The sequence below is a fragment of the Odontesthes bonariensis genome, chromosome 19 (genome assembly GCF_027942865.1).
Source record: "Odontesthes bonariensis isolate fOdoBon6 chromosome 19, fOdoBon6.hap1, whole genome shotgun sequence".
NCBI classification, from domain to species: Eukaryota; Metazoa; Chordata; class Actinopteri; order Atheriniformes; family Atherinopsidae; genus Odontesthes; species Odontesthes bonariensis.
The window spans coordinates 14,817,274-14,841,548 of NC_134524.1; the positions used below are offsets into that span (position 1 = coordinate 14,817,274).

Below are 24,275 nucleotides of genomic sequence, written 5' to 3' on the forward strand. Positions count from 1 at the left end.
AACAACGTATTCCAGAGAAGAAATACTGCATGTATAACAATGAAACCAAGCTCCGATAACCCTTCTTCAGAGGATAAACAGTAAAAGATTTCACCAACTGGCTGAACTGGTCTGATCATACAGAGTATGATGCTCCTGTAGTAGAACATGAATTTATATTGACTTTGAATATACTTACACCTCCAGTCTGAGTATTAGAATGCTATAATAGGATAAGGATATAATAGAAGCACAGTCATACTATTTTGAAATACTACAATAAATGAAGAGATGAGGAAGTTGTCTAAATATCAATGCACAAGTTTACTAAACATAATAACAAAATATTACTTATTCAGTGGTGAAAAACGTCAGTGGGTGAGCTGACCCATCCATCGAATCATGGCAACCAGGGACTTTTATTTTCATACGACCATTAATTTTGGAATCCTTCATAATCTCTGCAAGACAGAAAAGGAGAAGCACTCAAGAAAAAGGGAAAGTTGCCCCATTTTCTTTCAAAACTGCCCAAGGCCAGCAAGAGGCCAAGTGCTGTGGCATACATTGAGGTGGTTCAAATTAAGAGTTTGATACGTTTGTTTTTCAAAACGAGGTCAATTATCTTTTAAAATTATCCACGAGCTTGTTTCAGATTGGTGAATTTACCTGTGGATGGCACAACTTAACCCATGGGCTAACGTTTTTATACCTGTGCAAGAGTCGAACTCGCGTGCTTACTCTCAGGTGACCGGATGGGGGTGGGGATGTTGGTGTATGACGTCAACGGGGACCCGACGGAAGGTGCAGCCACGAGCAAACACATTTAAATCAGTACTGTCATGCTTGTTATCATTTCTAAATTTTTTTTCCGTCTTTACTCTCCACTTGTTAAACCAATGCGTGCAGCTCAGTCAGTGAAATCCTTGACTCCTGTCCGGTTGACTCTCCTTCACTGTCGGTCACGCGCTCTCACGTGCACATACGCACCCTCGTGAGGCTCTCTTACCACGAGAGGCGGCAGTATCAGCGATAACAGTAGACAGGCAGTGCGGCGGCGCTTTGACTTTGGCTGCGTGAGTCCCATTTTTCCGCAGAATGGAGCAGGTAGAAGATAAAAAGTGAGCTGGAGGAGACGCGGGAAGGACGCAGCGGGTGCCGCCGAGTCAGGGGTAGATGATGCTTATTTGCCGCAGGCCCCGCCATCGTGAAATTGGATACCGACTTGCGGCGGATGGGGTGACCGAGCTCCCTGCTCCGCCGGGGAGGTCCCTGCCTTCGGACGTTACCGGGCTGGGAGCTGCCTGAGGTCGGTTGTCAGGTGGAGGAAGGTGTGGTAAGACAGAAAATGCAGACGGAGGAAGAGACGGCCACGGCAGAAGAGCCCATTTTGGAGGAAGGGTCGGGACGAGAGCAGGTAAGAAAGGACATCTTTCGTTGTTTTTTTTCTGCCCCCCTTCACGGGCACGAGTTTGTTTACGCCTGACTAGAAGGAGCCCGGATAGTTTCACGTTTTCTCACCTTGCGTCTCCGTGTCATTGATGGTGGTTCCCAAACAACCCGTTATTTCTACTGTAGTGCATGCATATTTACGCTTGTCGCTCTTTCATTGAGAAAACACGTCTTGGCTTATGCTTCGTGCCATGTACACGAGCAAGGACATAGAGAAGGACTTCGGATTTTATATGAATGGAGATCAAGGTGTGGTTTAGATTCAAGGGGCTTTAAAAACCTGTGTTGCAATAAAAGTCACTATGTCTGCTGGACAATGTGTTACTCCCTGGTGAGGATGGTCTTTTCAGTATAGTAGAGCATGTCATCTGCCAGCTGTCTCCTCTGAAATACACTAGGGGGTTACATCACAGCCCACCTGACATCCAAAATTACAAAATCACACGTAATGTGAGTGGAATCGCATTCCTCAGCTGTAGACTTGCTTATTTACTTGCATCTTAAAGGTAATGTTGTTTTTTAAATTAAAATGACCTTTTCTGTGCTCCAGGGTATATATTTGGGGAGTCTGAAGTGACCATCAACCCCAAAACTCAGAAAACACAATCCTGACACTTTGTTTGGGGGCCACCTGGGTTGGAAAATAAGTGCTTCAGTGAGCCATTCAGATTTTTAGGGAAATGTTACCTCACGGACAAAGTGCAGAGTAAAATTATCCTCCATCCCTGTCTTTTCTCCCCACCTATGATGTCCAGTTATAGTTTTGGGGGGAGTATGTTATGGAAAAGTAGCTTTTCTGTGCTCCAGAGCATATATTTGTGGCGTCTGAAGTCTGAACCAATTCAAACATTCGGGGAAAAACAGAAAAGCATCTTGTTTTGGGCGCCCTCGGTTTGAAATGTTCTCACTCAACGAGCTGTTCAGATATTCAGTGTAAACTTGCCTCACTCGCCTCCACCTCTGAGCCCCGCCTGCTGGCATCCACCCTGCTAGACCGATGAAGCCAGCTTCTGTTGGAAATGCCCTGGTGTCAGCTGTACTGAGACGCATGCACCTTACATCTATCCCCGGCCTCAGAGGACATAAGAACCCAGTGGATAAACGATATTTGAGGGTAATGTTCCAGCAAGGGTTGGATAAAGACTGTGTATGTGTAGCAGCCACTTTTTATGTTTTTAACAACTTAGTCCAGTTGAACGCTGGACTGAAGAATCTGAGCCACAAAGAAGGATCAGTTCCAACTCTTAAGTGCCTGAACTTCAAATGAGGGAAATGTAAGTGTCTGAGAAAAAACTTTTTTACTTTATTTATTTTTTTCATTCAGGGCTTTGAAGATGATGCACACCAACTTCTAAGGAGTTATTTGAAGTTTTCAGTTTGTCAAAAACCTGAAGTTACTGTTCGGTTATTGAGCTGCTTCAGCTTCTCTGCAGTGCAGTATTTTAGCAACCTTGGCCAGACCAATGCGTGACCTCGGACGAGATTGTACCTAAAAGAGGGATCAGTACCAGCTGTCGACGCTCTGCCTGCAGATGAAGGAAATTGAACTATTTGAGAATAGAGTAGCCAGTCAAGTTTCCAAAATAAGCGAGATCCTGCTGCAGAGGGGGGGGTACAGTAGAAACGAGTGGCTCACTCAGTGCCCTAAAAACAGCTGCTTTGAACAGAGGTGCTCAGACATGGCTGTAAAAGGAGATGTTGTGCTGTTTCTCCAGGTATTCTGACCAAAGTAAGACCTCAGGTAAGTGTGCTAATGCTCGAGGAAACTAAGGATACAATATATCTCCTTTTTAAATGTTTTACAGGGAATTACAACGTAGATCTCATATTTTTTCTTTTTCTTACACACATATCTCCAGCAGTATATCCATTACACCTACTCTGAGAATGGGCTACGCTTTCTCTGTCCTGTAGAACAAATGCTAAGGCCTCTGTTATAAACATGAACGTTTAACTTCCTCTGCTTGACTTCAGGGAGTCAGGATCTTGATGATGACCAATAGAAGTGCAGGTTTCCTAATCAATACTGGACCGTAACCATTAGGGTGAGACCGCTGCATAGTTACGCATTTTGAGTGACATTTTGATCTTGAATAGATTCATCTCTTTTGTAAACTGTCTGTTGAAATAGGAAAGTATCTGATATCTATGTCAAATCGTGAAAAAAAATCACAATATTTTGATATCTTTCCCATTAGATCATATATTCAAGGGGCCATATTTTGTTGTGTTATTGTTTGAGGAAAAACAGTAGGGCAGGTGAAGGGAATAAGGCCTGATTTGCCGACTGCTTACCCAAACTATTAACGGTGGCTCATGCTTAAACCTAATGACTCATTCTGATGAAGACGACGTGCACTTGCTTCTCGGAGGCCGAAAAGGTCTGATCACGCAGGCGTCAGGGAAAAAAATAAAAAGAATGTGACGCACATCGGGGAGGATTTAGAAGTGGATAAAGACAGTGCTGACTGAAAAGTCCCGTCAGTGCACCGGAGCTAATTGCTGGAGTTTGTGCGCAGCGAGCAGAGACTTGGATCGTGCACGTTTGTTTTCATGTCAGTGCTTAGGTGATGGAGCCCTGGCTCTCTGCTCTGTAGACAAAACTCCTGGAAGACACAAAGAGAGAGAGATGGCTATTTTTCAGCTGTCCAGTAATGAGGCTCCTATAGTTGCTGATTAATTGCTGATTTTTTTTTTTTTTTTTTTTTTTTTTTTTTTTTTTTTTTCCATTCGTTTCATTATTTTATTTTTTTGTCGATGAAGCATCCCAAATGTTGATAAGCAATATAAAAGCAGACGCAGCAAATGATTGGTATTTCATTCTGGTTGCTTCAAAGCAATAAATCTGCTTCCTTTTGCAGCGTTAAGAGTTCAGAGTTTGTGTTGATTTTCCAACTAGTTCTTGTAACATAAGACTTGTTTAAGTGGCTAGTGGCTTGTTCAGTGGTGATTTAAAGACCAAGATACACAATATGTAATTGCTAAGCCTGTTAGAGAATGACTTTCACTTTATTTTAACCACTCTCCTCTGTCTCTGTCTTTGCCTTGCACTGCAAACCGTGCGATGTAATGCAATGATTTCAGCCTGCATCTGCTCTCTGCCTCCATTACCGTCTCATCGTTCCCTTCTGATTCTCCATCCTGTTTTAGATTTGCCTGGTGGAGTTTTACAGCCTCATCCTCCCGTCTCTTTCCTCTTAACCCTCCCTCTCAAGCATCTGCTCGTATCTCGTATCTCCACAACCGTTTTTTTGCTCTCAGGCCCATGAGGGTTACGCATAGGAGGTCACACGGGCATGATTACAATGAAAGTAGAACTGCACGATTGATATAAAAATTGCAGTTTTCACACATCCCTCCATATGTAGGTCAACTAAGACATTAAGCTACGTTAATAGTTGGGATACGGTGCCAACGGAAAGTTTTCACACATTTTTCAGTTTTATCCAGTAGAATCATCTTAAAAGTGATTCAATAAATATATATATAACACTATTTGTGTTAGTATGCAAACTCTTTGGCATGACAATTGCATCCTCTAGAAATAGTTCATGTTATGACCACCTTGGCCTAAATGAATCCATTGGACATAATTAAGAAGGTTCATTATTGTGGATTTAGGTTCCCGGAGTTAAAGGCGTGAAGGCCATAAGGTTGAGGTGATGATCCGTACACCTGGTACAGATCTGGATGAGAACACGAGAAAGTTTCTGGAGGATTCAAAGTGCCCCAAAACACAAAACCTTCACACAAAATTTGGAGCTACTGACTGACTTCAGTGCCAGAGTCAGTCAGACAGGCAGCTAAGATCCGTCAATAAATCGAGGGGCGGCTGGTTCATTTAAGCACGTGAAGCCGGATAAAAACATTCACAGTTGCAAAACTCACCACACAGGGATTCATACTACATGTGTTGCATTTCTGGTTTCTGCCTTGTTAAACTGACATTAAGTTGGACAAACAGCAGAGCCCACTAGTCAAATGATATGAAAAAGTAAAATCTTAGTGGTTCAAAGCTCAATGTATTTTTATTTATTTTTTATTTAACTGATTTGTGTTTGTCTCGCTCGGAACTTTCTTTGTTCCCTTAGCTAATTAAACTTAAGCTAACACATTCCATGTATTCAGAGAGGAGAGATTACAGCGTTAAAGAGCAGATTTCAGTGATTTCATTGCTCTCAGCTGACATTTTCTACACTGAGGAATACGTTTTGTTTCTACAGTGAGGGTCCACAGTACATGGGATCGCAGATAGTATCTTTCAGCCAATGAAAGCACTCTGCAGCCCCACTCACTGTGGTCGCTCTAATGATTTTAAAACTTAATGGATCGGTGGTGGAAGACGCATTTAGAGGCTTTACTGAAGCAAAACAACACTGTACAAACACTACTTTCCTTGTTATGAAACAAAAACTTTCCGCTGTGCATTGGGAGTATTGCATTTATGTCATTATACAACCACTGTCCAAAATGATGGAATCACCAAACTTCATTAAGCTTTTTGAAAACAAGTCACAGAAAACAGTTTTTTCTTTATTGGCTGAGCATTGTGGAGATCTGATCTGTAGGAAAGGATGGATGGAAGGAAAATACAGTCCTGAATGAAAAGGGGAACATTTCAAGGCAGCAACAGTCATGATAGTAAAAGTCTGAACCTCCCTTACAGACATGAAAATGGTTGTTATGTCTCGATGCGCCCCGTCCAACCTTGTTGGTTCTTGTTTGAGTTCTTCTGCTGAGATCAACGGGAGAAGCTTCCGAAGGAAAACAAGAGGACTTGAGGCTGCAATTTCCTGCTAAAGATACTTAAAGAACCTGTGAAGATACAGGTCTAAATACCTTTTTATGAATTAGATATTTCAGTCTTTTATTTATGAAAAATGAACAAATCGGTCACACCATTTTGAAAGCAGAGTGAGATGCATGGGAATTTTCTGTTGTTAGTAAGTGTAAAAACACCTGGCTTTAGAAAAACTACTTAACAGATACTGTGAACTAACTGTCGACTGCATTTACTTTAAGCTTCAATCAAACCTGCCAGTATTAATGAAACTGGTGTAAGCTGCAATAATGTACGATTACTTCTCATACACAGTTCCTGCATACTTCCTCTCTGCTCCTTTTTCTTTCTTTTTTGTTTTTTTTACTGAATGTTTTGGAGAAAAAATTTGCTCTATGCCTTTTGCCTCCATAGTAGTGTGAAGGACGCGAGTTGCAGCTGAAATGCATGCTGCTGCTTTCAGTGAATTCTGTTTTCCGAGTAAGAGACTTAATCCTGCTAATAACTGTCAGTGGTGGGTCTTCAGTCTCCAGTGAACACTCTAAAAGATGAAGGAATAATGTTAGCGTAGGCTGACACTCTTAAAGTGCTACCAGCTCGTTCGCTATTGCAGCGAAGGTAGTAGTAACCTGACATCCCCCAAATGACTCAATCCAGTCCCGATGAAAGGGAATTATTTTAACAGTGCTCAGCAGGCATCAACAGCACATTTTCCTCTCCGTAACTCATCCACCACCCACATGCTGGGACTGCTAATTATAGCTGCTCCAGTCACACTTAACCAGCTGAATCAGTGCGAGCTGAGACTGAGAGCTATTCACCTTCATGCAGGGAGGGATGTGTGAAAACCATCCATATGAAAAATACACTCTTTTACAAAGCATTTAGCACAGGTAAGTTCAGACGGGGTTTGAAATGAACTGTCCTCTGTTAGCTATACGTAGATGCTACAGATGGTAAAGTGTAACCTGATGAGTTATAATGCTGGTCTCTATCAAAGGTCATGTCTCACCTATGTGGCAGAGCGTTGGAATTATTCAATTCAGAAGCACTCACTGGCTGAAGCAAACTCAATTAGTTAAAAACTCCCGGACATATCTACTGTTTGAACAGGACGTTTAAAACAACTGGCTGAAATATCTTTGTGTGTGTGTGTGTGTGTGTGTGTGTGTGTGTGTGTGTGTGTGTGTGTGTGTGTGTGTGTGTGTGTGTGTGTGTGTGTGTGTGTGTGTGAGAGAGATGCATGTCTAAATAAACAATCCGTCGTCAAGGATTCATGCCAGCTTCAGACAGTTGTGTGTGCTGGCTGTGGATGCTTTGGAATATATTTTGTCTTGTAATGCGGTCCATTAAAAATTCAGCACAGAACTTATGTCATCGGTGAAACTGGTAAAGCATCAGAGCAGGTTTCTGTTGAGGGCTTGTGAGGTGGTCGATCTGAACTTTCAGCTTGAAAAACATGAAAGCTGACACCCCTGAGACCAGGCTGTATGGATTTCCTTTTTTATAATGATGCTTAGGGGACTGAGATTTGTCTTTGAGCTCACAGAGGCAGCTTCAACAGCAACAAGGTTGTGACACAAGCAGGGTTGCAGGGTTTTTCAGCAAGAACTATCTTCTCAGCTAAAAGTGATAGTCGCTGGTCATTATGTGATTGCTCACGTTTTGGTCAGATTCCGTGCTTTAGGGAAATTTGAGGAACAGCTCAGGAGCCAGGAATAGTTTAGCTTGCAAGGTGGATTCTCGTAAGGCTCATCGTATTTGTCCAATCTGTGCTTCTCGTTCCCTCTCTCCTCCGTCCTCGTGCCCTGTGACCATGAAATTGCTCCGTAAGAAGGATTGCTGGAGGAGCTGCAATCGAACATACGCCAGCGCATCTTTTGTGGAAGTCGTTTTGGTGTCTGTGACGTGTAAAGGGGATGTGTCATGTTAATCTGACATTGAAAACTACATTAAAAGTCAACATGGACATAGCAATTCATACATCTCTGATGGGTGACAAAGACTCCAGGAGAGGAGTCGAGAGGAGGAGTCAAGTATGTGCAAATTGGGAAATGCGATAAGGGAAAGATTTGCTCGAACAGTTGTTTACTTTCTTATGTGTTATCTTGTAAAAGACATTGAGAAGACACTGAAAATGGTCAGATTGGCTGTCCAATATGCATCATTGATATTGGTTATATGGATCGTTATTGGCATGACTGATACATACAGCCCCTTTTTAATCGCAATGATAAAAAAAGGTTCCTGCAGACACATATAAAGACCTTAATTTTAGGTTGGCTCTTGCATCGGCAGATACCCTCTGATGTTGAGAGTTTTAGAAGAATTATATCAGCACATCTCTACATCTGGGTAGATGGTGACACGGGTTAATCATCTTCATACAACCTGTCAGCTGTGCCGATATTCTCCCATCCCATGCATAATCAATCTGCAGCTCATTGTAGAGGTGCGGATAACACCAATTCTTTTGCATAGTCTTCCTCAAAGCGAGCGTTGTTCTCCTGCTCTGCGTCCTTTTTAGTCTGGTATATTTTACTCTGAAAAGAGATTGACCCGGTCAGTCTGCTAATCACAGATGGAAAGGTGAAAATTACACAGGCCTCACAAACAAAGCTGTGTGTTGGTTGGAGGTATATTTATCCATTTAATTTTTCAAGCTACATCTGCCATGGTCTGATTTGGTTTTTGTTTCCCTTTTTTTTTTTTTTTATCCTTTCAGTCTAAACTTTTCAGAAGGTGTCTCTTTCTGTTATCTTTACTTTTCGGAAGCTTTTTTCCACACTTGGTTTAGCTATCCAATCACTAATGACTCCTTGGTTTTCTTTGTTTCTTGCCAGCTCATCATTTGTGTGCTTTCTGTGCCTTTAGTCTGTTTTCTTTTTATGATCCTACTCTTCCTATGTCTGTTTGGGTCTAAACAGTGGTGTAGTCTACCTTTTTGAGGTGGGTATACTGTATAGTTGGCCAGTCATTGGCCCGTGGTACCAAACTAGGGGTCGGGACTCGGGACCCCTCGGAACCAATAGTAGCCCCTCAATGCACGCCGTACCTCCAGTGGCGTGCTGTAATAGTCATTGAAAAGTAATAAGTACCATAGTACTACAATACTATGACATAACACAGTTAAGATGAAAAGCCCTCTAAAAACTATGACAAAAAATAGGCCAATGTAAAGTTTCATTTTTAAGCATTTTTATCTATGACAATCAAAAATGTTACTATCAAGTAGGCCTACAGCAAGTCAAGCCCAAACAAAATGAAATGAACTGATTTTTAAATGTAGGCCTATTGAAAAATAGCCTGTTTTGTAAACTCATCACATGCACTAAAGGTTTTTGCATCTGACATTATATCGCAGTAACAGTGTAGTAGATAATGTAATTACCATTGCCTAAGTACAGAGACATCTCCCCATCCATGCATACCATGGAGATAGCATGGTTCTGGCTAGTAAATAAAGTTTAGTTTATGATAGATAAATTACTTAATCCAGACAGCCACTGTACATATCATCATGTAGACCATATACAGACAGGTATGGCGATTAGGAGTTTTTCCCAAAGAAGAATCCCAGATAAACAAACGTCTAGAATTTTAAACTAAGTAAGCAAACGTGGATCAGAGTAGCTAGCTTGCTAGTATTGAGAGAAGAACGAAAGCTAGACTACAGCATGACTAGCCTGTGTTATTGCCGTGTTATGTCCACAAATTAAACAACCTAGAAGGGTAACTTGGTAGCAATACTAGTCTCATAAAAAGCGTGAATTATGTTTTTGACTCAACTTAACTTACTTTCGGAAACGTCAGGTCGGGCAACCTTATTAAAAAAGTTCCTAAGGTCTTGCTGTCCCTTGCGCCTGGCCATGATCCTCGTCGTCCCCAACTAAAAACCTGGAACGCTGCTGCTTTGTTTAACCTGGCAGCTCGCGGTCGGCTACGTAGCGAAATTCACTGGCATGTTTTCATCACGCATTGAGGCTTTTCAAATAATAATGATCATCATCATAATAATAATATATTGTAACGACCAAGAATTAAGGTAAAAGCACACGGACTGGCTTGTTTCCTCCTCTCCCTGTCAATCACTGGACCGCAGGTCATGTCACTCAGGTGTGGGCTGGTGATTGGGGGAGAGGAGTGGGCGTGGGCCAGTCTGTGTGCAGGTTTGGTGCTCTCCTGGGGCTGGTTGCGGAGCAGGACTGAGAGTCACCCGTGTTCTGCGATTGTACTGCTTGTAATAACTTAATAAAGAGCCGTTCGGCAACCGCCGGTCTCAGAGCCTCCGTGAAGTCATTACAATATGTTCACGAAAGTTAGACAACGTGTTAATAAATCACTACCATACCTGTCAACAGCCATGGAAAAGTGTGCCCTGGAAATGCAAACTCTCGGGTTGAGATGATGAGATGATAATTCCATAATCCGATCAGAATGGTGAGAACATGGAGAACATATCGTATCAGCCCATTCCAGATGTACAATGACTTTTCGTAGAAGCCTCGACTTTACAAAGTCCTTTCCTTAGCCACTAAGCACCTACGTACGCACCCCATGATAGATTTTTGTTTTGGCTGACAGCGAGACATAAAAAACGCGTCTGATTGGTTGGAGATTGACTGACTGCCGCAATTTCCGAATGAATGCAATTCTGAAGTGTTGTTGTTGTATTGTTAAATTATAACAAGGCTTCCATGAAAAGTGGTAGTTGATGAAACGTGGCTGTGCTATTCTAAATATTGAAAAACGAATTTTAGGTGGGTATACTGAGCATTTTAGGTGGGTATACGGAAATCCCCCAAAAAAAGAGGTGGGTATACGCCGTATACCTGCGTTCAACGTAGACTACACCACTGGGTCTAAACCATGTTACAAATTCTGCTTCATAACACACAGTTGTGTGAACAAAGCAGTTCAAACTGCAGTTTACCATGTGATCGTACACATTATTGCTGGATTGTGACATTGACCCCACATTAGCAGCTCTGTGACGATTAAAAATGGCCCATCGGTACAGTATCTTGTGAAGTTAAAAGTAGATGTACTTCACTTTACATCAACCCTTGAGTGTGGGCTCAGTGGGGTCACTGGTTTATAAGTGGCACTGCTGCTTTGAAACTAAGTTATCTGGAGGCTCTGTCGCTCAGTGACAGCGCATTTTGTTTCCTTCTGTTTCAAAGAGAGCTGCTCATTCTGGCACAGAAAGTGCAAACCAGAATAATTTGACTCCTGTCTTGGGGGCTGATTTCCCTGCAGCGTGGCCACACTGCCGCAGAACCTTGATGAAAATGTTTATCCAAACCCTTTTTGGTGCTGGAATATTCTCTTCTTTTGGCACAAACTATTTGTAAAGAATACTATATATAAATGACGGCAAAATTTGGAGCCAAGAAAAAATGGGATAGAAGTAAAAGGACAAATAGAGGAGATTTTGGCAGTGAAATCCCCCCCGAGAGAGAGAGAAGTGCAGTCTATGTCAGTGTTGCCATTTCCTCGTCTCCTCTCTGTATGATTTTGCTTCCTTTCAGACTTTGCATTCATGAAAAGTTCATGACCGGTTCGGTCTCTGCACTCTTTACCCCCTCGCTCAATGCACTACACATTTAGCCCGATCAATCCACTTAGAGACAGACTTTCAGAGAGGATGTAACTGATGAGACACGGGGGGTGAAGACGAAAGGGGAGGAGAGATTGGAGAGCTTCGGAGGTGGGAGGGAAAATTCGGGGAAGGAGAAAAAAATAAAAAGATTACATAAGAACAAAGGATGTTGAGAGAGAGGAGGCACTTAGGAAGAAGAAAACATGATATTAAATTGGTACCGCTGATAATTACCTGACTTCTTAAAGTAACCTAGCGAGGGTGCCCTTCTTCTATCTTTCAACACTTGCCCTTGATGTGGAGTGGTTTAAAAAAAAAAAAAAATGAAAGGCTGCGTATGATTGTGTGTGCGTGCGTGTTGCAGCCAGTCAAATATCATATTGTGGCTCCACGGAGCTGGACATGGAGACAATTGAGAGTGTTTGTGTGTGTGAGAAGGAGTGAGTGATGAAGAGGGAGGGAAAGGGGCTTGTGTGTTAGATAAATGGAAGGAGAGATGTGCTGACAGGACTGGCTGACTTGACTGGGAGGAGGGAAGGACACCGGTGTCATCCCATCTGCTTTTCTTTCTATTTTTTTTGTCATCTGCTTTGTAGTTCTTTGGCTTTGTTGCATTCATGAAGCAACTTAAGGAAACAAATGAACACTCCTTAACATGTATAAAGCAGGTGTATGTTAACGGTGTCCCTCTCTTGATGCGTACATATATCATTTACACAACACAACAGCTTTTTTGTCTTTTGGCATGAGCCGTCTGTCCCTCCTTCATTTGCACACACACACACATATTGCATCAGCACTAATATGCCGCCGATGTTGGAACAGAGTCAGCTGGTTGGAGAACAGTCTAGATGCTTCATTCTCATCTAAATTATTCACATTCTCTCCGCTGGCTGCATTACAATGCTGAGAATGTGCATGTTGACGGGAGTTTGGGTAGAGAGATGGCAAGAGAGGAAGAGGGACACATTAGAGCAGCTATATCCGTGTATCTGAAGCATGTGTGTGTTTGAGTGCACTGTAATGTGAGGCCTTCAGTGCAAGTAAGCCTGTGTGCACTTACAGGGCAGCATAAACTGCATGTGTCGTAATACGCAGCACTTATCCTATGATGGGTATGGGGCTGTGTAATGCATTCCTCCGGTCAAACCCTCAGCCTACACACTTGGGTGGAAACAGCTCACTGTTTACCAAATGGGAAGGTTTTTTAAAACTTGAGGCACATTAAATTTGTGTTTCTTCTTTAAGATTCACCTTAAATCATTTCAATTCTGTGTCATCGGGTGGAGTGGGCGTCCTCCAACCATATGGACAGCGGTTTGATTCCCTGCTCCTCCACACGTGGTCCTGTCTGTGGACAAGATACTGATCCCAACATTACCCCCAACATACTCATTGATGTGTGATTGTAGAGAAAAAGGGTTCCATAATGTATACAGATTATATTTATATATAATAAGAAATGCTGCCTGAGTCTTTATGTTGAGGGATGAATGAAGACGTGTTTTTATGCAAAAGGTAAGGACAGCAGTGCTTGTTCATTATTGGACAGAATCACAGCTGGTTGCATGGGGTCAGTATGGTATGATTTCCTGTTTCTGGTGTGTACCACTCTCACCGGTCCCCTTGTACTAAGAGCACTTGCAGCAGTCCTGGAGGTGTTTTCATAACCACCCACAACATACCAAAACACAATGGTGGACCGCTTTACTGCTTTTCGACTGGTCAAATCTGGAATGAATGATCTGACAGATGGTATAGACTCCTTAAAACACACTTTGTGATTTGTTTGTTTGGTCTAGAGCCCCAAAAAGCAGTGACGTGGTCAATTTCTGCCTTCCCCCTTACATTTATTTGTTTGTTTGTTTGTTTATTCACAATTATTTCAACACTAAAATGAAAGATAATCCCCAATAAGATAAAATTTACACTTGAAGAGCAAAACACCAGCCCAGATTTGCACAGCTATAAGCTCACACTTTTAGACATAGAAACCTATCTTGATGCCATTCATTTTACATTTCAGAGCACTGGCTTTCAAATGACCACAGCTCTGAACCAAGTGGTTAAACTCAACCATTGGGTGTGCACACACACAAAGGCCTAACTGTAGACAAACCAATCAGGTTGGACCCCTGTGAAAAGAGAATCGGTGAGTTAACCTGTCTTCAGCAAACGTGGAAGACATCATAGTAAGGGGCAGAGTGAGGATGAGAAGGGGACTCTGTTGAGGAGGAGAAGGAGGAGGCTGAGATTGAGGCAGTAGTCGAGGAAAACCCAGAAGAAGGAAATGATATGCATTAAGATATGCATTTCGAAAGAAATCCAGTCGATGAATAGCTCCATCTGTTTGCAGAATTGGTCTCACACTGTGATTTGTCAACTAATTTTTGTCGTTTCACTGGGCACTTTAATAATTAATTAGTGCTTCTACAACTCGTACAACTCATTCAAACAGAACTGGACCAACAAATGACAACAAAATATCTTTCTACAAGGAGACAAAAAACTTTCTTCTTCTTGGCTGTGTGCTTTTGCTAATTGTGTGTAACATTTTGACATAATGGGTCCCGTTTTCCAAATTGTGCTTAAGCGATTGAAAGAAAAAGCTAGCAGCTTCCGAATCGGAAGCTGCGAATTGGAAGCCGACTTCAGTTTCAAACAGCTCAAGGAAATCTACATGTGCTTGTGGTTAAAGGAATCTGATATGAGTGGTACGCACCTGTATAAACGAGCCAAAGAAGGAAAACACCAGGAACCAGACTTTTGGTTTATGCCTACATGCAGTAATGAGCATCTTAACTTCTGTCTCCTCCTTCTCTCTGTGCTCATCCACAGCAAAGGCCGGTCCAGCAGTCTCTGGCCTCCTCCCTGTGCCGGGAGTCCCACTGGAAGTGCCTCCTCCTGACCCTCCTCATGTATGGCTGTTTTGCCACACTGGCCTGGTGCGCTCTCTGCCGCGTGCCCGTTCTCGGCTCCTCGTCCATACTTCTCGGCGATGACGACGACGCTGCATCAGCGGCCTACTACAATGACATCCTGCACCTGGAGAGCCCGTGCTCCAGCGGTTATGTCTACATCCCCCTGGCCTTCCTGGCGATGCTGTACGTGGTTTACCTGGTGGAATGCTGGCACTGTTTCTCCAAGACGGCGATATTGGCTCATGCTGAATTCCAGGTGTCTGTCAAAGCCAGTTTCATCAGATATGAGCAGAGAGAATACACTCACTCAATCACTCATTATTGTTTCTGCCAGTCGTGCACCACATTGCACTGAAAGTGTGCTGCATGTTTTAAAGATGTTGTTTGATGAATTTTTTTTTGTCCTTCATTCTGTTGAGCAGGAAGTGTATGAGCGTGTGCAGAGGCTTCAGCAGGCCACTCCGTGTATTTGGTGGAAGGCCATTAGCTATCACTACGTGAGGAGAACCAGACAGGTGACGAGGTACCGCAACGGAGACGCATACACGACAACACAGGTGAGTCGACGTATCCAGGCGCACACGCCTTTTCTCATTGTCACCGTTTTCTTTCTATATTGCTCGTAGCTACACTGTGTTCTAAACCACCCAGCCAAACAAGACTGATTAAATCACCAAGTGAATAAAGTGAGGTCTGGAAATTAAAAGAAAATGAGCTCCGATCTCTGCTCTGAGACGCTGGGGGCATTTCTGCTGGCGATGCTGATCTCAGATCAGCTCAAATGAGCTCCTCCGCGGGGCAAACGGAAAGGAGTTTGTTTCAACCAAACCTGCTGCTCAGATATGAAATCTTAATTTGTGTGTTGACATTGCAGGGCTGTCTGCAAACAGCTGCAAGCAGAAAAAACTCTAATTAGTAACGGCAATTCTTTTCCATTTTCATCCTTATTGCGCTATTTCTCTCTGTCAATTCATTCCTCAGGTCTACCACGAGCGCGTGAACACTCACGCTTCAAGTTCAGAGTTTGACTACGCCCGCTACGGTGTCAAAGATGTGTCAAAAGAGCTGCTGGACCTGCGGCTGCATCCTGCTGTTCGCCTCCGTTTCACAAAGTGTTTCAGGTACCTCCAGTAATCCTTTCTAAAAGCAGCTGACTTTGATTTGAGTTGGATCTCAGGGATGGTTATTTTTTATTTTTTTGTTCTTGTTGTTGTTGTTAAAACAGTCATTTTCAATTTTTTGTGCACATTAGCTTCTCCAGTGCACGTGCTGAAGCTGCCTACCTCACTCAGGTAAGATGAGCTGAAAGCAATAAGCCTCAATCTTCAAAAAGTTCTCTTTTTCTGCATATTGTTTACTTGTTTTATTGATTAAAGAAACTAAAAACGATAGACTGAATATTGCCCTAAGTATAATTCTGACTGCGTGTTGTGTTTATTTCTTTGGGACTGCAAGCGAGCGCGATTCTTCGGGGAGAACGAGGGGCTTGACGACTACATGGAGGCCAGGGAGGGAATGCATCTGAAGAATGTGGATTTCCGCGAGCACATCCTGGCCTTCCCCGATCCTGCTCACCAGCCGTGGTTCTCCAGGCACAGAGTGTTCTGGCTAGCTTCTGCTTGCCTCCTGTCATGGCCGCTGCGAGTAGTATCAGAATACCGTACAGCGTATGTCCACTACCATGTGGAGAAGCTATTTGGGGAGGATGACGACACCGGAGGAGTTGGCGGAGGAGGGCCAGGTGGAGGTGGAAGAGGCGATGGTGTTGAAGGGGGAAATGAGAATGGAATTCATCCGGGAGGAATTGGGATTGGAATGGGCCTGAATGGGACAAGCTACAGAGCCATCTCCCGTGTTAATACAGTGGACATGACTGAGCTGGAGTGGCACATTCGCTGCAACCAACAAATGGTCCCCAGCTACTCTGAAGCCCTCCTTATGGACATGGACGCAAGTGGAGGGACAAATCCTACAGCCTCTACTCCAATCTCTGGACCTCCGGGCATCACCCCCACCCAGGGGACCAACCCTCCTCCACTCGCTCTGCCTGTGGTGTTCAACTCGGCTTACCTCTTGCAGAGCTGCCCCAGATGCCGGAGGACCACATCAAGCGCCAGTCTTCCCTCCAGGCTCAGGGCCCCAATGGGAACCACGGCCCTCCTGAACGCTACCGTGGCAGGGATCAGGGCAGCGGGGCCAGGAGGCGGAGCTATAGGAGGAAGACTGGTGCTTAGTCGGAGTGGTTTCTCTCTGGGGAGGCTTGGAGCTGGGCGCCAGAACAGCCTGTTTCATTCAAGAAGCATGGGGGGAGGGCTGGGAGGAAGCAGGGAAGATGGGGGAGGAAGCGGGGCAGGAGGAAATAGTGGAGGTGGTGGAGGATTCCTGGGGTTAGGCTCAAGACAGAACAATGAGGAGACCAGAGGAGTTCTCGAAGGAGAAGGAGATGATGAGGAGGATGAGGAAGAGGAAGAGGAGGAGGTGAGAAGGGAGAACGGGGGAAGAGAGAGGGATGAGGAAGCGGAGCAAGAAAGCGGAGGGGGAGGAGGAGAGGTGAGAGAAGGGGAGAGGGATCGACCTCCATCCTACCAGGACGCATTCTTCTTTCCTGTCCTCATCATACACGGAGAGGAGAGCTGCCATGCGGGCGATGACATGTGATGAACACATTTAAAACAAGATGGTTCGGGCAGGAGCTGACAGGCCGCACCGCACACACAGAAAGAGAAGAACAGATTCAGTCAGAGCAAAGCGAAAGAGGTAAGAATAGATCTGTTGTGGGATTACCAAGGCAACAGGGAGGAAGTTGGAACTAGAAGTTGGAATAGGAAAAAAGGAGAAGATGGTGTCAGAAGTGAGGGTTGAGAGAAAACAAATGGAGGGGGTTTGAACACATGCAGTGCAGATAAGAGGGAGTTCAAGAAAATGAGTGAAAGCAAGAAAATCCTTGCAGTTGCGAGCTTTACCGCTCAGAGATGAGTGTGACAGATCTGATACAGAAAACTAAAGAATGTCTGTTTCCAGTTATATCTATGCAGGAGAGGGAGGGGTACCAAGTCTAAAAATAGCAGCTTGGAGAGCAGTGGAGCGACACTGAGCCAGCTGAGTGGTAGTGGGTATGTTTGTTTTGAGTTTTTTTCTGAAAATGGGTTTTCAAAGGATGAAGCATTGGTTTAGCTAAACTTAAGAAGAAGAAAAACTGGGAGAGAGTCTCTCTGAAGAATGCAGAGCAGAGAGGGAAAAAGGTCATTAAAAATCATTAATAATCGCAAATGCTCTGCAGTGAAGTCGAGGGAAAGAAATGGCTTCAAGACAAACAACGTAAATGTAAAACTCAGACCCATTGAAGCCCGTCAGGGAAACGAGACGATGAGAAGTCGTCACAGACTACATGGCTCTAAACTTCCACTTTACAGATAATCCCCATTCTTAAAAGCTACGAAAATGTATCAAAACTATCAACTAAGGAGGAGAAAACAGTTGATTCATCACAGAGATGGAACACCCTCGGAATCAAATAGAGATAAATCCCGAAAAACATTCCAACAGGTCCCCTTGAAAGATAAAATCTTGTGTATGACATCACGTGACCAGCCGCTCTCACAGTAGACCGTGCAAATAAAAGACTAAATCCATTGATATATATATATATATATATATATATTATTTTTTTTTTTCTTTCTTCCTCATCTTGCCATGCTGCCTTATGCATCCCTACACCATTAGCCTCCCCACCACTCTGCCCATTACTGTTATGGAACCAATCGAAAAAAAAACACACACTCTGTAAAAAGTAGAGCAATTTGCTTCCTCTGCTGCTCGGCCCCTCATTTCTCAAGCCATCTTGTCCACTCCCTCCATTTTATCACAAGTCCTGAACTCTCTCCCACCCACTCCTCTCCTCACCGAAGAACACAATTATGTAGATGAATGGACAGATGTCATTCTGAAAAACACGTTGATGGCCTTTTTTCTGAAAACACGACCAGTTCAATGTGATCTTTGCAATTAATGACAGCCGAATTAGCACAGTGAAGCGGAGGCAGTTGTACGAAAATAGATTAAGTTGGTCCATCATTTGCTCGCTTCCTCTTTTCCATCCTCCCTCCTTCACTCCTCTCGCGTTCTCTCTCTTTTTTTTCAAAGTGGCGGTTATGCGATACACTCCTGTCTGCTGCTGGAGATGCTGAGATCACATTTCACCTCGGCTCACTCCACATATATCACATTCTCTGTAAGCTTGGATCTCTCCTAAAGGACTATAAGTTATAAACTGGATATTTCCCACTCGCAGAGTGTTTTTCTTTTATGACCTCTCTATTTTGAAAGTAACAGGACAAGACTTCGGCAATTTATGAGGGCACAATAATATCAGTGAAGACACCCAGTACACAGAGGAGCCTGAAGAGAGAAATGAAAAGACTGCGTTTAACTGCAACAGTAAAATGTAGGTAATTCCCACCAGTTCTGTCAGAGCAGTTCTGCTAGAAGTCAAAGCATTTGTTCCCAATGATAGACCTGTACAGAATCAAGAAACATACAATAAACAGAATACCTATCTCCAGTATAAGTATCCTATATATCACAGTATGTGTTTTGGCATGAAAAATCACCACTTCCGTCCTATTCAAGTCCATGATGTTGGACTGCATGGGGAGCAGCGCTCGACCTGTTGAGCTCGGCTGGCATTCTTGCGGTTTAAAAAAGGAGGGGAAAAAAAGCAAAAAATTTAAACTGCTTTCTATATTCAGTGCAGACAACAAACTTGCTGATGATATTAAAGATTTAAAAAAAAAAAAACGCTGTAAGATCACAAGGATCAGATTTCAGTCCCGTAAAAGAAGGTTGTGCCAAGCTGCTACCTCCTCCTTTTTGAAGAATCGCCATAAAACACCGAATATAGAACATGTAAACAATTGCTGGCATAGAGATGCATGTGACAGAGCTACTAGTAGCTTTGTAGCAAATAATGGAGAACTTTGCAGATGCAGTGCCAAACAGTAGAGATCCAACAGGGATGGACTCTGTTCCACCGTCAGGGAAAATCAGCCGAGGAGAGGAACTTGGCACAGAACGTAAAACCATCTGTGCTTTGTTTGTATATACTTTGCAAAGCACACTGAATCTGCGCAGGTAGCACTTAGGCTAGTTAGATGAGCATTTCTTAACTGTCGATGCAAAGGACCCCTTCAAAGATTATTCCGCCCCTTTCTGACGACGCAGGGGTCTCCTTCCTGCTCTCTCTGCTTACTTCTGACATGATTATGAAAAGCACACTCGGAACTCAGCGCAACTTTGTGGAATAAAGGGAAAAAGTGGAGCGCGGCTGCTGGCCTGGTTTGATGTGCGCGCACACGCACACCTTGACACACATTCGCTTACACTGAATCCGGTTCGTAGATCTTCTGGAACTTTTGAGGGGCATGAAACTGAAGGACGAAATCATAATTGGAAGCAGGTTGACGAGGACAAGAGTTTCAGAGCGACTGAAGAACTGGACAAAGACGGACGATGTGAGATTAAAAGACAATTGTTTTTTTTACATAATAATTGTAACAGAAGTCTCTGGACTTGTGGATAAGACTGTCTTCATCAATGTCCCTGAACAAAAACAAGCACTCAGCCCACCTTAGTGTTAATTTTTTCTTTATTTTTTTCTTTTATTTTGCAATGTCGTGTTGATTTCTTTACTTTTTGAAACTTTCGAGCTCATTTCCTGTTCGACTTTTGCCCAGATGCGTTTTTGCTCGCGACGTCCATTTAAACCCATTAAATGTGACTCTTTGCCTGAAGACGAAGCAAGAAAATTGAATTCAGTTTGTAATCTGCTGCTTTTATATAATCTGCATACTTGAGTAATGTTTTCAGGTTCTTTTTTTAAGCAACATGCAAATGCCTTTGTGATCTTGTTCTTTTCTTCTTCTTTTTTTTTTTTTTTTTACTGCTTTATCGTTTTTATTTGAATAACGCACCTACAATGATTCAGGCCGTCCCGTGAGCTTAAGAATCAAATGGACTACAATGTATAGATCCAGTGATCGATCTTGTGAGTCTTGTTTGCACATTTATTTGTCACGTTTGTTTATGTTGAAACTAGTGTATGACACCTCTATGTGTTGTTGCTGGATATTTATAGGCTCTGTTTATTGTCTGGGTGTGTCAAAAGTGCGTCAGTCGCTTCACGTGTGCCAAGAGATTTCTTTGCCCATGATGTCTTACAAACACACACACACACACACACACACACACACACACATACACAAAGTCACTCGTGCTTACATGTTTAGCCACAGCATTATAAAAAGCTTCTTTTTTAAATTTTTTTAAGTCATATTAATCCCAAATCCATAATCACCGTGCACATGCAGTCTTTAAACAAACGCACACACTGGGTTGCCTTTGTATCCCACGTTGCCAACTTTTTTGCTCAGGATTTCAGTTCATGCTGCGCTCCTGTCACACCCCCCCCCTTTTTTTTTTGACACACACAAATCCATTCACATACCAAAGTGAAACAAAAGAAAAAGAAAGACGCTAACAGCACATAGACAATGCGCAATAAAGTGATTGGTGCTGCAACGCTGCACATTTTCACGTGGTGGTGGTGGTGGTTCACTAAAAATGGAGGACATCGCTGGATAAAAGTGTCAATCACGTGACCAACAGGCACAGTTTTGTTACCACTAAATGGATGTAATATATTTGACTGAGTCACCGAGGCGCAGTTTTTGGGTGTGAATCCACCCCAGAATGTTTTGGTCGGACCTGGCAGAGCGGCTGTTTGTCCACCAGGTGGCAGCAAAGCCTTAAACGTATTTAGAGGACAGGCAGCTGTTGTGTCTCCTGAGGGTCGAGTCTTACAGTAAGCATGTTACGCATCTGCACGCACACCTGGCAGTGACATCAAACCAGGTGACGTATTCACCACTGATTTAAAAGAACCAAACAAAAAAGCACACGTTGTGACATCACTTGGTCGAGATGAGGCCGCACGTTTAACACCCGGAGTCCTTCAGTGAGATCGTGCGTTCGCCTTCTCGGCCTTCACTGAGCGTATTAGTTTCCTTTGAACTGTGACGGAATGGGTTGCAAAGCAATATTCCTCATACCACTGCTTCTGGCTGGACTTTTTATGTGTTGCTGAGCGGCTTTCTGAACTTATAACCACGAGCAACGAGAGGTTCAATCACTGAGATGACAGCACTGTTAGATAAAGACAAACGTTTGCTGACTCAGCCGTTTCCGCTGCGGGACTCCTAGTCGGTCCGTGTTGCTCTGTGTGACACAGATAAAGCGGCGGAGAGGGACGCGGCTCCGGGATGTGCGCCAACAGGGAGTTTATGGGGACAAATGATTGTCCTGAACCTTCTTACCAACACCGTACGTGACCGTGTTACAAAACGCTCAAACTTATATGACCAATGCATTTGTGTTTGTCAATGCTGTTGCTGTAATCCTTGCGGCCATAGAGTCGCGTGATCATACCAAATTTGCTGTAAGATACACGTGTCTAGAATTGGTCTGATTACATATGTCACATGAATTCAAAGCTTTTATTTTTGATATACAAACTATCGGTTTAAACAAACATGCGATGTTTCACACTGAAGTAAAGCTCAGTTGCAGTTACCGAGAACAGTAGAACAGAATTGAGGGAACTTACCGTCTCCCCGCGAACTAAACTGACTAAACTGATCCCAGATGCTTCCCTTTTAATTACGGATATCGGACTTTAATTGGGGGAAAAACTGTACCTTCTCGAGCCTCTTACCTGTGTTGAAATGGCAGCAGTGGCCTTTGCTTTTGTACAGGGATAATGAGCAACTGTGTCGATGCGACCTTTCACCACGTTTTCCTTTTCTAGTTAATGTTGACTGTATCTAAAAACACAAATCCCATCGCTGTTGTTTGACTGTAATGTGACGGTAAAAAAAAAAATCATTTGAGCTTAAAAAAAAAAAACGAGTTACTGTGAGTTTAATTGGCAAACAAGACATTCCGCAAAATGAGGGTGAGATTATTGTCAGAAAACGTCACGATTAGGGTCAGAGACGCTGTTCCAAAGCCGTAATCATGTGAAACTTTGAGTCAACTCAGTCAGTCGCTTGTCATCGCTGCAAAAACAAAAAAACTCCAAATTAATCATTTTATTACTTGATAAATATTTAATGCAGCTGGATTACTCGTGAGCCATGAAGTAAATGAATTGTTCCCACAAGTGTAGTGGTTTTTGTCCGGAGCTAAAACAATCATGTCCCACGCAAAGCATTATTGTCTTACACAGAGATACGTGAAGCCTAAAAAAACGAACAAACAAAAAAAAAACGGGCTTTCCTGTTCGAGCACCGAAAACGTCCTCAGTATCTAAACTAATGAATATGTAACTGATAATGAGATTTTCAATATCACACCAGATTGTAGCTTTTGTCCCGGGCCTGTGAAGGTGAATGTAATTCCATCCTTTTAGTGGGTGGTGAAAGTGAAGGTAATGGATCTGGTGGCAATAACTCTGTCAGCTGATGTGAGCCCGGCGATGATGACGATGACGATTGATTATCATGGAAGATACAAATAAAGTCAATCTGCTTGGTAAACCAGGTTTGTCTTGTGGAATTTTTTTCAAAGCTACTATCTTGTAATATGACTAATATTCTGTTCTCTGTTAGTCGTTGCCCCCGCCTCCCCCCCTTTCTTGTCACCAATTTCAGTCAGAAGTGATTTAAATCTTCTACAACAACTACCACTCTTCAGCCTCTTGGGTGCTACTTCTCAATGCAACATGTGCATAGAGAAGTTTGTTTTCTGCTGCAGAGGTTTCTCAGCCACAGTAACAAGTGTGTGTGTGTGTGAGTTGCCATGAAATGCAACCTTTTAAAAAGATCTGTATATTCTGTCAAAGCAGTTTTGAACCATGATGATTTTAAGTTGCAAAGTGTAGTTTTCCTGCAACTTGCAGCTAATTTTCTAGTTTCCAGGCCACGTGGAGAAGCCATTAAAATGGTGCCACGCAGTGTATGCAGGCTGCAGCATCTAATCTGGAAGTATAGCTAGAATTTGTGTTTGTGTGTGCCTTTTGGTAGCTACTTGTATTTAGTTTCAGCTGTACTATAAGTTATCTGCAAAGTGATCATGATTTTTGTGTGATAACTTGTATACGGAATATTTGGTCACAATCTGTCATTAATTCTGAATGAACTTAGATCCAGCTCAGGGTAACTTGCCCTCAGTCATTTTCTATGACCGCCTGTATGGGATCAAATACGGGTCAGAAAGATTTTGCCCTTGTACAATGATGTTCACATGTGTAACAAAGTTTTGGAGTTCTAAAAAATATTTTGTGCATGTGTAACAAAGTTTTGGAGTTATAAAAATATTTTGTGCATGTGTAACAAAGTTTAGAAGTTGTAAAAACATTTTGTGCATGTGTAACAAAGTTTAGAAGTTGTAAAAACATTTTGTGCATGTGTAAAACTAAATCCGACGGACACACAAATTTTCCACCTTCAATGGCGACCCTAAAGTTACATGTTTACAAAACTCAAGTTAC

General features: G+C 43.0%; 1 protein-coding gene across 1 annotated transcript; it reads left to right on the forward strand.

Moving 5' to 3' along the window:
- Positions 1 to 777: 777 nt before the first annotated feature.
- LOC142369096 (transmembrane protein 151A) lies at positions 778 to 23,214 on the forward strand. The gene is made up of 6 exons (XM_075451341.1): positions 778 to 1,393; positions 14,649 to 14,987; positions 15,154 to 15,288; positions 15,713 to 15,852; positions 15,984 to 16,023; positions 16,187 to 23,214. Exons 1-6 carry the CDS (start codon positions 1,325 to 1,327, stop codon positions 17,387 to 17,389), a joined length of 1,926 nt encoding a protein of 641 aa, XP_075307456.1. The 5' UTR covers positions 778 to 1,324; the 3' UTR covers positions 17,390 to 23,214.
- The last annotated feature ends 1,061 nt before the right edge of the window (positions 23,215 to 24,275 follow it).